The sequence below is a fragment of the Amblyomma americanum genome, chromosome 3 (genome assembly GCF_052857255.1).
Source record: "Amblyomma americanum isolate KBUSLIRL-KWMA chromosome 3, ASM5285725v1, whole genome shotgun sequence".
NCBI lineage: Eukaryota > Metazoa > Arthropoda > Arachnida > Ixodida > Ixodidae > Amblyomma > Amblyomma americanum.
Genome location: NC_135499.1, coordinates 84,818,497 through 84,836,941, shown reverse-complemented (window position 1 = coordinate 84,836,941; position 18,445 = coordinate 84,818,497). Strand labels below are relative to the sequence as shown.

The 18,445-nt window shown below is 50.7% G+C and overlaps 1 protein-coding gene across 1 annotated transcript in view; it reads right to left on the bottom strand.

The window, feature by feature from the left end:
* Positions 1 to 18,445, bottom strand: part of LOC144123121 (cytochrome P450 3A24-like) — an 84,439-nt gene that overhangs the window by 13,175 nt on the left and 52,819 nt on the right. Inside the window, exons 7-12 of the mRNA XM_077656023.1 lie at positions 16,016 to 16,146; positions 11,205 to 11,265; positions 10,597 to 10,666; positions 8,656 to 8,764; positions 8,497 to 8,585; positions 7,196 to 7,336 (exon numbers count right to left, since the gene is read on the bottom strand). Coding sequence (XP_077512149.1) covers positions 7,196 to 7,336; positions 8,497 to 8,585; positions 8,656 to 8,764; positions 10,597 to 10,666; positions 11,205 to 11,265; positions 16,016 to 16,146 — 601 coding nt within the window. The remainder of the gene's footprint in view (positions 1 to 7,195; positions 7,337 to 8,496; positions 8,586 to 8,655; positions 8,765 to 10,596; positions 10,667 to 11,204; positions 11,266 to 16,015; positions 16,147 to 18,445) is intronic.

The following is an 18,445-nucleotide window of genomic DNA, read 5'->3' as shown; positions in this document are numbered from 1 at the left end:
CGAATAGTATAACAAGACTTTGCCTGGCTAAACCATCGTGGAGCTATCGCTTCTCACTCGGTTTAACCAAAGCTAAAACACCATTATTTTTTTTATGCTCGCTTTTTCGTGGGACGTCACAGCCTAGTACGATACCACCGCATGTGGACTTCGTGCGTATATGCACGCCGCTTGCTCAGGCGCCTAGCGCGTGAACACCACACGTGGAGTTCGTGCGCCTCTGCTGCAGACCCTGACGTCACGGCCTAGCACGTGAACACCAAATGTGAACTTTGTACCAGGCGCCGGTGCTACTTCCGTCATGTACTCCATTTAGGAGGCTGTGACGTCACGGCCTAGCACGTGGGCACTGCATGCCGAGTTATTCCTACGCGCGCCGGTGCTCCTTCCGTCATGCACTCGGTTAAAAATGGCGTGACGTCACGCCCTATCGCGTAAACGCCGCGTTTAGGCTCCTTGGCGAGCCCAAAGTCGATCACGTGACAAAATTTTGGCACACCTTAGCGTGACCTTGACGTCCCCTGCTTGACCTTTAAAGAACCTCGGCCTGCCCAAATGCTTCGCCATTGATCATCTACTGGTTATCCAAACTTGTAAACTGAAGGTTTGACCTTGGTTGAGCCTTGAAGATCATCGGCAACGCACGGCGATCTCAGCCCGAGACCTGTAGTAGTGAAGCTACCGCTTCAAAAGTACGTCACATTCAACTCCGCTGGGAACTATAAAGTTATAGAGCGTTTATACTTCGGTGTACACGGCGCGCGGGAGAGCTCCAGTGGTGGTGAGTCACGTCAGACTGGCGACGCTACGCCAGGCGCGAATTCGGCCCTACTGCAGTCCAACCTTTAGTTCACTATAGTCCGACCACTCCGACGCAGCTCAGCGGGTGCGCCAGGAGAGGCGCATGCGCAGATGATGCGCAGAACGTTCGACGCGGCATCTGTCGTAGATTTGCGAAGCAGCGCCGGGCCGACGAGAGGCGGAACCGGCGTGGCCGGGCAGGCGGAGGCGGACGCGCTCGGTGCGAAATAGACATATGCTCTAAGTCGCGGCTTTTTCGCACTGTGGTGCACCATTACTGCAAGCTGCACGTTTCCATCGAAAACACCGGTGCGGCGCCCTGGCTACAACTTCGGTGGGCTCTCTCGACTCTTCGGCCCGTTTCACATGCTGCGACTAGAACGAAAACAGTCGGCCTAGTCGGTGACGCCGCAGTGCGATTTTCGGCCAGTGCTTTCACATGCAACGCGTACCCAGCGAACTCGGTCGGAGGGACAGGCAAGGCTGCTTGATGTTTGCATAGCCAATCCATGATTAAACGCGACAGAAACGCTACACGAAATTTGTTGACGATGTTATGACCAGCGTATTTTTAGATGCAAGGCATTATTTGTTATGTTTTGATTAGAATAAACAGTTTTGCTTCCACCGCAGCAACAGCACCCACGTGACCGCACGTCGCACGCCATCTCGGCGCTCCCCATTGGACAGCCGTAGAGCGAACGCACTGACGCTGCGACTGAATACCAACCGGACAGAACTCGATCGTAAGCCGTCTGCGACTAGCCCGACGGCCCTCCCCAGTCGCAAACCGACGGAATTCGCAGTGTCGCAGGCGAAAATCGCATGTATGTAAAACGGGCCTTCGGCGGGCGCTCGAAGCGAGCGGACGTGTTCTTTAGCTCCCCGCTCCATTGGTCGCTAGGCCTAAGGCTTCACGGCGCTGCGGGGCCTCCCCATGGAGGCCACAGAGGCCACAGGCATCGAGAACGAGCGACAGCCTGCGTTCGGCAGTCACGATGAGCAACGCAGGGCAGGCCGCTCATGCTCACGGAGATACGCGATCATCCTGGGAAAGGTCGTCCAGCACCATGCGGCGGATGCAGGCCGAGATCGCTGATCTGCGGGACACAGTAAGGTGCCTGACGGTGGTGCTCATCACCGCCTCGGCGAAGCTTGAGTCCGTCATCGGGGCCTTGGACGTGTCGCCGACGGACCCACGCGTTATAGCTCTGAGGGACGCCATGGCGCTTGCTCACCAGACGCAGGACACCTAGGCGGCTCCCTCCCCGCCATTTCTGGCCACCTCGGCACTCCCCGCCACCATGGCTACTCCTGGGGAACCGGCTCTGATGCCCTCTCCCCCTGATGCTGCTGCTGAGGGCTCACCGCAGACACCTGTAGCCGAGGAGAACACGTCCACCCCAATGGACGAGTCTGTTCTCTGGAAACGGTGCCGCCCAACGGGGTCCGAGGAGGAGATGGACGAGGAGACCAACAGGGACATCGTGGTGGTCAAGCGGGAAACACGAGGCCCACCTACCTATCGTCATTGTTCCCTCTTCCTCCACACTCGAGGGAGGAGGGCCCAATGTTACTAGACTGACTATCGCAGGAACCCCATAGATCCCTTCTTCAGCCTGCTGCTGCTGTTGCAGCTGGAGCAACGGCGTCCGAAGGAACCCCAGGCGTGACCTCGCCAAATCCCGCCGCACAAGACCAGGATGCGTCTGGGGCGTCGTCTGCTGGCAACGAGAGCGCCCAACTCTGCCGCGCGCCGCAGTAATACGCCTCCGACGGCGGCGATGCTGATGCTGGGCCAGCCTGGTCCCGTGGCGCACCACCACTACCAAGGCGCAGCGGCGTCAAAGCTGTCTTGGAGCGAGCCGCGGCCGTAGTGGAGGTCTCGTCGAGCCTGGTGGGGACGGTGCTCTTTCGGTCGGCGTCACAGGACATCACCTTCACCAAGGACCAGGTTGGGAGCTGCCCGAGGAGATCGCGCCCTCGCCGTCCGGGTAAACACGCTGCGGAATGTGGTGGCAGTGGACGCGGGGAGCAGCGATGTTCTCCAGGCCCTGCTAGCCACGGCCGTCATCCGCGGCGTGCCGGTCTGCGCCAAGGAGCCTCCTCCTCGGAGCCAAAGCTCCGGCCTGGTCTTCGGTGTGGACGTGCGCAGGACGGCGGAGTAGCTGCTAGCGGCCGCGGAGTCAACGGTGCCGATGGTATTGGCGTCGCTGTCGGGCAGCACACTAGCTCTCCGTTTTGCGGCTCCGACACCACCGGCGTTCATCACCATATTCAAGCGCAGGCTCGCGGTCCGCCCCTGCCGTCCCCGGCTGCTCCAGTGTGCCAAGTGCGCCAGCCTGGGGCATGCCACTGAGGTGTGTCGAGCTCCTGCCCGATGCATGCGCTGCGGCGGGCTGCACGAGCCTGGTACCTGCGCCAGCAAGCCCCGCTGCATTAACTCGCAATCTCCAGCGGGCTCAGCTTTGAAGAGTTGGCAGAGCGGTTTGCCGACCGGTTCACGCCGCCCAGCCCCGCAAACGCAGCTAACATAGCTGCTCCTGAGAGCCCCAGAAGTGACGCCAGTCCCTCGTCCGTCGCCTCGGAAGGTCCATGCATGATGCGCCGTTCACCGCGGCGGAACTGAACAATGCGCTGCAGCGCTGCCGCAAACGCTCGGCGCCCAGACCGGATGGGGTGACCTACCAGACGCTGCGAAACCTGGATGCGGAGCAACGACAGATCCTGCTGCAGCAGATCAACCTGGTGTGGGAACGCGGGGAGCTACAGGAGGATTGGCGAACAGCGGTCGTTTGTCCCATCCGAAAGCCAGGGCGCCCACCTCGGAGCTGAGCGGATACCGGCCAGTGGCATTAACATCGGCGTTAGGTAAACTCATGGAGCATATGGCGTTGCAGCGTCTGAACGAGCGGGCAGCGGAGGCTCATTTTTTTGACGAGCGGCAGACGGGCTTCCGTAGGATGCAGTGCGCATCTGATTCTACATCGGACGTTGTTACAGCGCTGGAGCACGCCAGGGCGGCAAGCCAGGTTGCGTTGCTGCTGCTACTGGACGTCTCAGGCGCTTTTGACACGCACCAATTCTCCCGGTGCTTGAGGGGGCTGTTTCGAGCGGGCGCTTTTTGCGATACATTCACGGCTTCCTGAGCGGGCGCACCATGCGCGTACGAGTAGGGGGTAAGCTCTCCGAGCCTCATCCGGTGGACTTGGGCGTGCCCCAGGGCTCTGTCTTATCACCATTTCTGTTTAATGTGGCCATGTCGGTGGTGCCGGCCTCCCTCGGCACGAGCGGCCGACACCATGTGTACATGTCCATATATGCCGACGACATAGCTCGGGGGTGCCGGGGACCACCGGGCGAGGCGCTCCGTGTGCGGGGGTGCCTTCAGGGAGCTCTGACCGCCATCGATGCCAGCTTGCGCGGCCTTGGTCTGTCGCTGAGCGCGGACAAAATGGTGGCCATGGTCTGCGTTTCGCGCTCGCGCGCTCACCCTGCGCCACTGTCATTGGACGGGACTCCGATTACTTGGCGTAAATTGGTGCGGTACCTTGGTCTGGACAACGACTGCCGCCTTTCCTTCCGCCCCGCGGCGACCAAGTCCTGTCTGCAGATGAATAGGATCACCGCCGCCGTGCACAAGCTCACCGCTCGAGGCCAGGGCATCTCCCACCAAGCCGCGCTGCGGCTGTAAAATACCGCAGCTTTGGGGGCGGCGCTCTATGCGTTGCCGCTCGTCACGGTGCGCAATCCGTGCTGGAGAAGCTCGAGCTCCAACACCGCAAGTCCCTGCGCATGTGCCTGGGCCTGCCCAGAAACCCGTAGTGCGCCGCAAAGTTGGCCGAGGCAGGGGCGTGGCCACTTGAGCTCCAAGCAGCGCGTAGGGCACTGAATCACATCAACCGGCTCCACCGCGCACCGGACGGCGGCTCGCTGCTGCAGCGTATGCGCTCGCACTCGCGCTCACGAATGGGCGCGGCGCTGCTCGAGTAGGAGCACGTGACTCAGGGCCCACCCCCCTACCGCTCCTACGCGCCCTGGCCTGCTGCCTCGGAGATGATGATGATAATAATAATAATAATAATAATAATAATAATAATAATAATAATAATAATAGTAATAATAATAATAATAATAACTTTATTTGCATCACAAGCACATGATGCCTGAGGCCTGCAGAAAAAGCTGGCACTAAGGCAGCTCGACAAGGCCACAGGCCCCCACATTGTTAGCTGCACAGGTGCAGCGAGAGATCGTCGGCATGGTGGGAAAGCAGAGCACACCCCTCTGTGCTGTGCAGCAACTGGCCAGAGCCGCCATACACGAGGATCCTCGTGTATCCAGGATCATCTCCCCGTGTACAGTGACAGCTGAGTTGCCCGCGGCAGCTACCATCCCCGCCTTGCGACCACACAGCCAGCACCACGCAACCTCCACCACGGCGAAGTTGATGGGTATCCGTCTCTGGCTGGACCGGCTGCTCACACCCGGCCCTCCGCCGCCCAGAAGTGCTCTGCTGTGCGACTCCCGCGCCGCCCTCAGCCGCCTGCAATCCAACGGCCGCGGTACCCCACTCTTGCGGGACATTCGCTCGTGCATCGAGCGCCTCGTGCAAAGAGGATTCGCCGTGCACGCAAAGTGGGTACCCGGTCACTGCGGCATCGCCGGAAACGAAGATGACGACCTCGCGACCGCCGCACATAAACCACCTCCCAGCGATCTGCCCCTTGCGCTGTAGGACGTGCGTGCAGTCATCAAGGACCATCTACGAAAGTAGCACCTCGACCCACGCATAGCAGGTGAGCGCATTGACAGCATCACCGGCTGTCGCACACTAACGTGGTCGCAACGTGCAATGATCCTAAGCGCGCGCATTGGCTGAGTGTGGCCCGGGGAACGACGGGAGCGTCACGGAGTCGCGACGAGCGATGTGTGAGACGGATGCGATGCAGTGGAAACATCGGAGCACCTGCTCCTTCGCTGTGCCGCGTTCGCCGATGCTCGTCGCGATATGCTTGCGGCCTATATGGCGCTGGGCATACTACCAGACTACCTCAAGACGACATTGTGGCCGCAGGGCAGTGAGCGCACTCGTGAGCGAACCTTGGTGAGCCTCTGTGCATTCCTCGAACAGACGGGCTTGACGTTCTGTCTGTTCTCCGACAGGTAGTTGCACGCAGTGACCGAACGTTCCGGGAGTGCTACCTTGGACGATTAACAACTGGACGCCCCACTCCAGTTTGTAGTCAACACAGTGCTGCTGTGCGCATGTGTTTTTATTGCTCCATCATGAACTAACCACGTGCACAACATGTACACATTTATTATTGCGTAAATAGTTCATGTATATTACCTCTCCCCCTATCCTATCTCCCTGTCGCCTCCCCTCTTTCATTTCATTTCTACATTCTGCCAGTTATCCTTTATTTCCGCTGCCCCACCTCAGGTGCTTCGGTATCGATGACATATGCTGGGGCTAGCAAAAATCTTTTCCTTCATTTTTAATATTTTAATAAAACCACTAATGGTACTAAATGGCGGCCGGTGTAGTCGGGGTGCGCCGGACCCGATGAAAACTAACAGTCGCAGTTCCGGAGGTATGAACTGCGCTTCTATTGAACTGTCCAAGTCCTCCGTCTTTCCCCGCCAATGTTGTCGAAGTGTTTGTCGATGGCGTCGTCGTTCCCGCCCTGGTGGACACGGGCGCTGCTGTGTCAGTTATTGGCACAGCCCTTAACCGAAGTCTACTTAAAGTATAATAATAATAATAATAATAATAATAATAATAATAATAATAATAATAATAATAATAATAATAATAATAATAATAATAATAATAATAATTGGTTTTTAGGGAAAGGAAATGGCGCAGTATCTGTCTCATATATCTTTGGAAACCTGAACCGCGCCGTAAGGGAAGGGATAAAGGAGGGAGTGAAAGAAGAAAGGAAGAAAGAGGTGCCGTAGTGGAGGGCTCCGGAATAAATTCGACCACCTGGGGATCTTTAACGTGCACTGACATCGCACAGCACACGGGCGTCTTAGCGTTTTGCCTCCATAAAAACGCAGCCACCGCGGTCGGGTTCGAACCCGGGAACTCCGGATCAGTAGCCGAGCGCCATAACCCCTGAGCCACCGCGGCGGGGTCGTGATCTGATGCTGAATGGACATGTCAACAGAACCGAATTCTGGGGCGCCGACATGTGTCTGGTGCCGGGATCCAACGCCTCGCCATGAGACGCCGCCTCAAAACAGTCGCGCGTCGCTTTAGCGTAAAACGGGACACGACACACTGGGCACTTCCGTGGTGCACCAAGAAACAATGAACCTCGTTAACTTTTGTTGCGGTGTTCTGCCTGTATCTAGCAATCGAAAGAAAAAAAAAAGGTCCCACCTTTCAGGGTCAAACGAGGTCGGATTGCACCAGATATTCGGATCTTGGTTCAAACAGCTTGCTGCAGCCATGACACTGACACCCTTGGGTATCTTGATTGCTTTGTATTCGAAATCTCTTACCGCGCGTCTCGTTACAAACCTGCGATAAACAAAAGTGGTTGGTTGGTTGGTTGATGGGGGTTTAACGTCCCAAAGCGACTCAGGCTATGAGAGACGCCGTAGTGAAGGGCTCCGGAAATTTCGACCACCTGGGGTTCTTTAACGTGCACTGACATCGCACAGCACACGGGCCTCTAGAATTTCGCCTCCATCGAAATTCGACCGCCGCGGCCGGGATCGAACCCGCGTCTTTCGGGCCAGCAGCCGAGCGCCGTAACCACTCAGCCACCGCGGCGGCTCGCGATAAACAAAAGTAATTGATAGCCATAAGTCAGAAAGCTTGGAAAGCAGGCATTTGTGCATAATAAGATGCGGTCGCTGCGGCCGGGATTTTATTTTGCGTCATAGATCCAAATAGCGATTTACCAAGGCCATTGAGCCGACGCGGTGGATCAACACAGTGGGAAGATCATGAAAGTATCTATCCAGCATAGATGCTGCAATGAAAAGCTATAGCTTCAGTCTGCTTAACGAGGCCCTAGGGTTAACTGCTCGGTTGATTCACTTAAGGGCCTTATATCAGAATATTCCAAGGGTCTTTTCGAATAGCGCATGAGCAACAAGATGAGAACAGAGGAACTGAAACGCGGGCATACCTTCGCATGGTTGATTCAGTATGAGAAACCAAATCCACTCTACGTCACAATTAGCAAACACACTGCCTAGCCATGACGACTTATGTGCCATATAGACAGAAATCAGCCACAAATTGGCAGCATACGCTCTGGTACTTTTTCTCTTCAACTATACAGTGTATGAACATGGCAACCATTCCCAAAAATATCATTGGCTTAATAATTCCCAGAAATACCCTGGGCTTGTACCCGCTCTTTATTGAACGCAGGCAATTACCACAGCGTAGCAAAGACATTCGGCCAAATTATAATGAATTAACGCTCTCGAATGTGAAATGAAAAAAAAAAACCTCCTTGGGTGAAGAGTGCAGTCTAGAGCTCCACCGGATGCGATACCCTGTCCGGTCGGCCAGTTATCTTAAATCTACAGGGGAACAGGTGCTCCGCGACTCGTAGCAAGAGGGCATACTACGTATTTCCAAATATTGATCTTGCGATGAATTCTTTTTGCCTGAATGCCCCTGCGCTACACGATGAATCCTAATGGAAGAAGAGATATGCTCACCCAACGTTCTGGTAATAAACACGCATAGACTCCTTCAGAACCATGTCGAGGTACTTTAGCTGACCTATTGTCAGATAGTTGAGTTTTCCCTGGTGAAAAATGAGGAGAATAAGAGGCAGTTAGCAGAGCGGAACCGAGAAAACATAGCAATGAAATTACCTCTTCGTCCAAGGAGGTCGTGATTTCCTTTCTTAATCTCTCTTGAGCTCCTTGGTGCATGGCCAATAAATAGAGGACCGCCGCTACTGTGTGTGTTGTGCCATCCAACCTGAAAATTGGGGACAACATTTGAGCTGCGGGAATGCCAAGATTAAGTGTGAGCGAAAAAAATAAAACGCAACTTAAAATTCGAGGATGACCTAAATATGAGGCAGTTGGTGCATGTCGCATGAAAATATAGCAAGATCCAATAAGAGACACCGCGCAGAAATGGAGACACGGCCTGAAGCTGCCAACAAATACGACACAACAGCCTCGTGCCCTGACGCCTTCCAGTGTGGTGGCCCTTATTGGCTGTCCTGATCTCTGAGTTAAAATTCCACATAGCACTTAGAAAACATACAGCAAATGATGTTTTCCAGTTTATGAGCTACTTTAATGTGTAAACATGTGGGCACGCACTATGTAAGGTCGCTACGACATGCACGAGGCAAACATAGTTCACTGCTGATCACCATCAGCAGCAGCGATCAGTTTGTGTGCAGCGCTGGGCCAGCGCCTCCTTGAATCTGTATCGCAAACTCATCCTTACACATTGTTCAACATTGCTGAAATTCTCTGCAGGTTAATTTTATCCCCACTGTCCTGCTTTGCAAACCTAGGCTAACGAATAAGATAGGAGGATGAGGAGACTCACGTTGTGCATTTGATGGACAGAACCCCGGCTGACTGGCTTGCAAAGAAATATTTTTTTGTGCCAATCTTTATCGCATTAACTTTTGTCCATGACTATACATCAGTAATATTGAAAACTGTTTTTTATTCTCCCGGAGGCAGTATCATTTAACAACATTATTCGATGTTGCATAACTCATATATGTGTTCGTCCTAGTATATTGTACTTCTTTAGCTGCGAGCGTCTATGCTCCCCATGTGCTGGGCGGTCAGAGCTCCTCAAGCTCTTCTCAGAGCTGTTAGTTGTCGTCCTCGTAACTTGTTGTTGAATGAAATTTAATTTGATTTGATTTGATTATTAGATCTTGTCGCTCTACTTTCGCGTCTAGGCCTTCAGGCACGACTTGTGAATTATCAGGTGATACCTCTTTTGCGAACTGTACGAGAGATTGTTGGCGCGTTACACGAAGGTAAGAACCTAATTTTACTCTGACGTCACAGCCGTTAAGGCATGTGTGGCGCCTGGCTCGCGGCTGGGGTGCTTGCCGTCACTGCGTCGCTCGATACCGTGGCGGAGAATGTGGGTCTTGCGAAGCATTCGTAGGACGAACTTCGCGAACATCATCCCGTACGTGAGTGACGTCTACGTGAAAATTCGGACAAAATCACCCACGAGCCGGAGCGAAACATTAAATGACGAGGTAATTCTTACGTGCGACCCCCGACGCCGAGACAACGAGCCAGAAGGTGCGCCTCCGTGAAAGAAGCGAACATGGGCTGTGTTACTAGGACTTTTGAACGTCCATTCCGCGGCAACCAGTCTTGCTTTATGGGTTCGGTCGGCAACAGATTCTCGAAGGCGGCACGAATTTCAGCGGTAGCCGCCCGTTTATTCTCCACTTTCGTCAGTGACAATAGAGTGAAGAGGGCTTAAACTATCAGAGAGCGCTGAAATAGATGACATTTTTCATGGTCACATATTAATATTTTATCATTTTTCCTTTCCATCTTTTATTACGCGCAGCTTTTTCATTATCCTGCAGATCTACCCCCATAAGCAGGTTTAGAGCTCGATGTTAAGGCACCCGTCAGCTGGAATCCTTTATTGCAACTCGCAACTCACCGTCAAATTCTTTCAAGCGTGCGCTTCAAAGCAGGTACATTTCCCAGATTTGTTCACATGTGGTTCGATAAGAATTCTTTGGAGCCTTTAGTGGGAAGGACAAGTCGGTGCCACTGCAAGTGCGAAGACTGTGACCAACTCACCCGGCAAACACGTAGACGCAGGCGTTGTACAAGACTTCGGTGCGCGATAGGAGGCCCTTGGCTGGTTTTCCTGGAATTAAATAGGTGCGAATGGACAGAGGTGTTAATTGAGAACTTTCCTCAACTAACTGACTCGAGAAAAAGGCAAAGGCTTGCAGTGAACCACTGTACAAATTCTTTACAATTTATACAGAGCCGGCACAAGAGGTTCCGGCTTTATTTTGGGGAACGCAGTAAAGGGGGAGGGGGGGGGCGTAAGTTGTGCTTCAAGAAAATCGTTGCAAGCGCTAGTGCTCAATTTGTACGAAAGTCATTAGAGCGTAATAGGGTCACCAAGCCGAGCTTAGTTGAGTTATTTTGAAAGGATAGCACTGCAGGGATCATCAAGAAAAAAAAAGCCTTTGTAAGAGAAAGCAACGAGGATGCAAAATGTGTAGCCGTATATTCATTGTCTAAGCTTAGGCGCCAGCTATGTTACGCAGACTCGGGAAGTAGTAAAGAGCAAAATGTCAAAAACTACGAAAATATGACCATACATGAGATGTTGTATATTGAAGTAACGCAAAATAAAAAAGGAACCTTTGTTTCTGTAGGAAAAAAGCACGAACCTTCTCCCTGAAAGCCAATTTCTTTGTTCAGTAGGAGCTGCATCAGATCAGAATGCTTTCCCTAGGCGAAAAGGAACAGAAATTCAAAATGAAGACGTGTTTCTTCGTGCTTTAAACCTTCAAGAACTGTAGATAAAATGGGTAAGCGAAATGATGACCTTCTTTACGGACCCTCTGAAAGGGCCCGCTGGAGTTGTTAAAACGTGTTTTAATCAAATAATATCTTCATCTTCTACTTTCACGGACCTCGGTGTCCGGCACGTCCGAAGTTTCTGGTCCCAGTGACAAATGTTATCCAGGCAAACTTAAACCCGGGGAAGGAAAGTAAGTACAATTCCGGATTAAATGGAGGGTTAATTGGAGAGACATGAGAGAGGCTTTTGCCCGGTAGTGGGTGTAGTGATGCTGATGACGATGATGAGGATGAATCAGGCCGAATAAGAAAACAAGATAACCGAGGGGAAAAGTCAGGTAGGTTTATTAAGCTTAGACCCACCTGTCTATTGCTGCTTAGGGTATAAATTTCCGGCTGGAGCCATTTTACTACGTGCTGCGCTATCTTGGTTTAGGCAGTGTTTATCGGACTCCGATACCCAGTCTGGTGTGGTGTGGACCGACATACCGCTCGGCGGTGTTAACGGCAGCGTTTTTTCTGCGGCGATGATGACTTTCATGCTGATGAGCGTGGCGGCGGGCGAGAACTACACCATCGGCCGTAGCATTGGGAGAAGCACGGCTGCCACGCGCTCCATGCCAAACCTTTACAGCAGTCCATGCTGCGCATAGCGCAACGAGCAAAATATTCCTCGCGGTGAAATCATAACTCTGGTTCTGAATACAAATCGCCCATTGCAACACGCTCTTCGGTTTCGGGGGGAAAGAAAATTTGTTGGACCGCCGTTAGGAATATGCCATTAAACAGCGCGACGGGTATCCCTTCATCTGATTTTCGTTAGTTCTCTCTAAGACCACGAGATGGCTCTTGCGTCTCGCTAGCTGTGCCAGGGTCCTGCCGCTTGCTTGCAGTGAAGCTTGGCTCGGAGAGGTGGGGGTCAGTTACACAGTTCTCGATGTAATAAGACTTGGCAGACAAAGGAGAAGACGCCTCTTTGGTTGCGAGTTCCTCGGCAAATTCTTTTTTGGAAGGGCGGGATTACGGAGGGAACTTAGTACTACTCAAGCGCTTTGAAGGCGAAAGCATTAAGTTTTAATTTATATTCTTGCTTCCTTTATACCTTCACTCAATGTATTATTTATTTATTAGGTTTACGTTCACCAAAAAGTAACGTGGTTTTGTGGCATATGGTTTGTGTGCTCGCCTCGCAATCTAAAGGTGCTTGGTTTATTTCCGGCACCTTCGGAATAAATTTTTTCTTTGGTGGGTGATGAGGTCATTAGGGGTTTTTTGAACCAATTTTCCTGGACGCTGATAACGACGCCGGCGTTTCGCTGCCGAAGGGCCATATAAAGCACTCGCTTTAAATTTAGAGGACGCTTAAGCTGCCACTTAAAAGTAGAATGCTACAGCGGTAAATTCCGGCTTTAACCAAGCTGTACGAACCTGCCTGCGTGGCGTACGGTTTGCGTGTCTTATTCGCAACATAAGGGTAAGGGGTTTGAATGCCGACTAATCGCCAAATTTTCTTTTCAGCTTATATGTCTTAATAAAGTTTGAATCATATTGCGACCTTCTAATAAGCAGTTTGATAATGATTTAATAAGTTTTCCTATCTGTTGCTTCACGTGTGACATAGCCACCTTTCCGACCAATCCGGGTTTTTCGCTCACAGCTACAACGGTTTCTTCAGAGTTTCTTCAGAGCGGGATCCTCAAAGCTATCGCTTTAATAACAAGACGAAATGCCAGGTAAAGAGAGGAAAAAGACAAAACAAATATATATTGTGCAAGTAAAATGACTTCATGGCGTCATTATGAGTGGAGAAGTTAGATCATGGCTGGACAACCAGTGCGCTCGAAGAAGCCCGAAGAAGCCATATAGTATCAATAAATGAATGGATGTGTAGGTGCTGGGGAAGAAAAGAATTAGTTTAGATTTCACTAGAGAGCGGAGGAAACTACAGTGGAAGAAGCAGATAAATGAGTTAATAGCAGCAGGAAAAGTAGAACAGTCGAGAGACTCGTTAGGGAATAGACATGCCGCTTTTACTGTGTAGTATGTCCTGTGCTAGAAAGGATCAACGATAAAATGGCCCATACATTCCCGGAGTACGCAAAAAACAAGGGCGCGGAGTAGCCGGGTACAATACTGGCGAGCTGTCCTACAAGGCGGAAGAACTGATTGAGAAACATCGAAGCATAAAAGTCTCGAATACCCTAAAAGAGCTAAACTGGCAGAACAGTCAAAGAAAATGAATATGCTTGAGGTGAGCGGCGTAGGGAAGTATGAAGCGGAGTATCGAACATCCTCTCAGAAAGGGAGGCAAATTAAAAGTGGTCAGAAGTAAATCAGGCATGCACAAGAAGCAAATGTACCATCGGGAGCAAAGGTAACAGACCCCCCTTCTCTCCAAGTTCCGGCACATGCCACACTGTGTGGGGATGCCGCCTGACAAAACACTTCTGGTGTCGAGACCGGCGCAGTGCGCCCGTTTTGACACCAGATGTGCTTTGTGAGGTGGCCCTCGCCTACGCAGAGTATTTGGGGTCGGAACTTGGAGGGGAGGTCTGTTAATTTTTGCCCCCGATGGTAAATAGTACGAGACAGGAAGCGAAATGTCATTGGCCATATGAATAAGATAGTCAACGTTGTAAAGTAATTCTAGAAAGATTTGCACAGTAGCCGGAGTAACCATGGCGGCAAATGGAGAGACAATGGGCCCGAAGCATTGGATGTTGTGCCTGTAACGAAAGAGAAAAGCTTAGAAGCAATGGAAAGTTGTAAGGGGGAAGTTGGGGTTGAAGTAGTTGTAGATATCCTGATGGATGCTTCTAGAAATTGCCAGCCTGTCGACTAAGCGCCCCAATACCTTTAGCGTGCCGAAATATTGGAAGAACGTTTTCATTACCATATCCATAAGGAAGGGGATTTAAAGGACCTAAGAAATTAGACCACTCAGCCTACTGTCTACTGCTCACAAAGTGTTCACTACGGTAATCGCAAAATATATTAGACCAACCTTAAGCTTCCGCCAGCCAGAGAATCATACTGGCTTTTTGAAAGATACTCGGCAATAGACCATACGTGCGCCTCAGTCAGGCGATAGCGAAAGGCGCAAGAATGTAACCAACCACTATATATGGCGTTCAGAGATGATCAGAAAGTATTTTATTCAGTCCAGCCATCAGCATGCATGCCGGCGTTTCGTAACCAAGTTGGAAAAGAGGCAGAAGTATACGTGACAGAAAGTAGCTATAGCCCCTGTACAGCTACCGGAGTCCTCCAGAAGAAAAGTGAGATAATACCAATCAAGAAAGATGCCGGGCAGGTAGATATAATCGCTCTACTAGTACCCATCGCGCGTTAGAAGGAAGTATTAAGAACATTGGATTGCGAAGAGTTTGGGCAAAAATAACCCAAAGAAGATTGGTAATCTCAGATATGATGAGATTGCCTTGCTACGCAACCAAGGGACGAATTGTAGGGCGCACATCTATACAAGGCTGGCAGGGTGGCCACAGGTACGTAACTAGAGAGTGAGAAAAATAGGAGAATAAGAATAGGTGCAGTGCAAATACAAGGTACCTTCCGTCATGAATAGAAGGTTAACAGCGTCACTTAAAAGGAACACACACGACAGTTGAATCTTGACAGTAACCAACTGTGGAGCAGAAACTGTGAGGCTAACGAAAATTACCAAAACTGAACTAAAGGAAGTGCAGCGATCTCTAAGAATGAAAATGGTAGGGGTAAAATTAAGAAACAGGAAGAAATCTGAATGAGTAAAAAACATGTTTCGTTTATATCCTTGCTAATTCAAGAAGAAACGAACATGGGCAAGGCATGTAATGCGAGGGCAGTTTAATTGATGGTATCTTAGGCTAACGGAATGAATTTCAGGAGAAGGAGAGCTTGGCTGGGGCAGGAATATGTCAGGTGGGCGGATCAGATGAGTTAGAGGTAAATGGGAGTGGTCTTTGCTCTCAAGTGGATGTAGTACGGGCTCATTCATCATGTTCATCGGAATACTGAAGCTACGCTGTGCTCGCGTCGCTAAGCTGTTCATGATGCCTATGCGTCTGAGCTCTGTAATGACGAGTCGTCAGAAACCATGGCTGCGGCATTGTCTGTGTTCTACCGTACCAAGGCAGTTGTGGTATGCCATTTGGCACTGCGTTCATAGAGTTTTTGCCTTGCGCTTAGTTGGAACCCTAGTGATACGCCGGTCGAAATAACGTGTTTTACATTTTTTGTCACTGACAACTGTTTAGGTGAATTGACTTCAATACCATGCAGTTTCTTTAATGATGCTTGCACTTGTCGCAGAAACGCATTGGGAACTCTTGCGAGTGTAATACTTGTCCCGAAAGCATTATCCTTAGGCGGCTCTTTAATCTTTTTTTGGATTTTTACCATTTAAGTTCATTTGGAAGAAGTATCGATCCTTGAAAGAGTCTCACCTTCGGCAATGTGGGTGCTTTTGAACTCACTTACTTTCCTTGAAGCAATCAACAACTATGTATGAAAACAAAATGCAAACCTTAAAAACAAACCGCAAGAGCAAAGTTGTGTTTTACTATAGTTACCAAGCAAGGCAGGTCTGTAACGGAGTTACGTATTTGTAAGGCCACACAGCTCTTCCTTTATACTTCTGTTTTTATAGCGCGACAAAAACTGAGACATATGTACTCACTGAACTGGAATTGCGTCGTCTTTCGACGATTGGTCTCACGACAGCTTCAATAATGTGAATGAAAGCATCAGTAAAATATGATGCCACAGACACCAGCCACTGCAATAAGGCATGAAGTTCTGGCAGGCAGTCTATATCAAAAGAAAATAAAGAAAATTGTTGCTTGAATCACTGCGCTCATCCGCGTTGAAATGTTATACTATTTACGCCGCTATTGCGGTGGCTTTTTTTTTTTCGCCGCCGACGCTAAAGCGGATTCTTGATGAGTACAACCGGCAGCCAGAGACAAAAGACTAAGTCCGACCGAGGTCTCATAAGAGAACTGGCGCGTCGGTGCTGACTAGATACCCGGGGGGGAGTAAGGTAACCTCTCTTAAACTTCGTTTAGTTCACTACCACTGTTCTAGGAAAGGGGGTCGCCGCCGTGTGAGTTACATGAAGTGGGATGTGAACAATGGGTGATCATGGGGCGGCCTTTTGCATACTTACGCTAATGAAAGGGAGGTTTGAGAGTGGTTTACATTTTCCGGGTGTGTTTTCTGTGTCGCTTGACCGGCAGAACGTCCACCCGTGTACAGAACTTCCCTATATTTCGCAGCGCACGGTTCGGCGCGGCGTCCGGGCGAGTAGGTTACAGGTGCGCTGCTCTGTGAGATGTGCTCAGTGGCGAAGCTAGTACTTCCTCTCTCCGCTAGATTTCGTTTTCACCCGCGTGCGGTCCCAAAATACATTCCGCTGCAGTGCCGACGAGGATGCATTTTATAATAATAATAATAAATGGTTTTTGGGGAAAGGAAATGGCGCAGTATCTGTCTCATATATCTTTGGACACCTGAACCGCGCAGTAAGGGAAGGGATAAAGGAGGGAGTGAAAGAAGAAAGGAAGAATAGGTGCCGTACTGGAGGGCTCCGGAGTAATTTCGACCACCTGGGGATCTTTAACGTGCACTGAATCGTACAGCACACGGGCGCGTTAACGTTTTTCGTCCATAAAAACGCAGCCGCCGCGGTAGGAGCGTAACGGAAATAGTTAAAGGTTAAATATTTAATATTAGCTCAGTAGCCTTAGAGTTAAGACGTCATAGCTGTGTTCTGATGCAGAGAACTCCTGACACTGCTATGCCTAAGAGTGCGCTCTTCTAAATAAAAAACCCCATTTTTTGAAACTGCCACACTCTTACGTGAAACACCCTGTAGTATATTGGCCCATACAAAACACACCCGTAAGTGCAAACCGCTCTCAACGCTCCCTTCCACCAGCGTATTTGCCAAAATGGCCTTGGCTACGCCGCAAAGTCCTCCCCGAATCACCGCGCCTACGTCGTTCTTCACACCTCAACTAATGCGACTCATACGGCGGTGAGCCTCTTTCCAGGAGGAGCAGAGAGCCAAAAGGCGGTGAAAAGCCCGTCTCTTGCTCCCTCGCGGTCAACCCTGAAGTAAGTGAAAAACCGGCACCGAAACGTCAGTTCTCTCATGAGACTTCGCCCGAAGTTTCACAGTCTTTGCGGACAAATTTTCCTCTCTACAAGGCAGATCTCTGCCGAAATGATCGCATTCCAGCCGGAGGCTGCGTCAACAGTGAGCAGGTCAAAAGTTAACAGAGCGAAAAAATTGGCAGTACGAGACCACTTTGTAACGCGAGATTCAGCGACAGCTGTTGATGTAATTTCATTTGGAGAAATATCGATGAAAAGAATGTTAAGGCACACACGTTGAGAGCGACATGCGAGCGACATGTTGACATATGAGAGCGACATGTAAGTTACATGTCGCTGTAAGTAATTCTAGAGACCTCTTATTAGATTTACACACGCACACGCACGCACGCACGCACGCGCGCGCGCACACACACGCACACGCACACGCACACGCACACGCACACGCACACACACACACACACACACACACACACACACACACACACACACACACACACACACACACACACACACACACACACACACACACACACACACACACACACACACACACACACACACACACACACACACACACACACACACACACACACACACACACACACACACACACACACACACACACACCTTCTATGACTAATACTCATTGCCAAACCGTCGCTCCTGGTGCGCTTAGCGCCGCCGCCGCAGACCAAGCCTTCAACATTCCTGCGCTTTGGCTTTATTATCCCTCCTCCTTCCAATGTAACCTCCCTCTTTGTTGTAATAGGAGAGCGATTACTCACTGTATTTTACCAAAGCGCAGGCACACGCCTAAAATGAAAGCTATACAGGTTCCACAGGATCTACGTAGTTGAAATTATGCAAACGCCTAGGTCACCTTCGGAGAGCAATGCGACAATATTAGAAGCAACCTTTGCTGTTAAATGTTTATGTGTCTTTGTCCGTTCTTGTACCCCATACACAATGTAATTACTGTCATCGTACC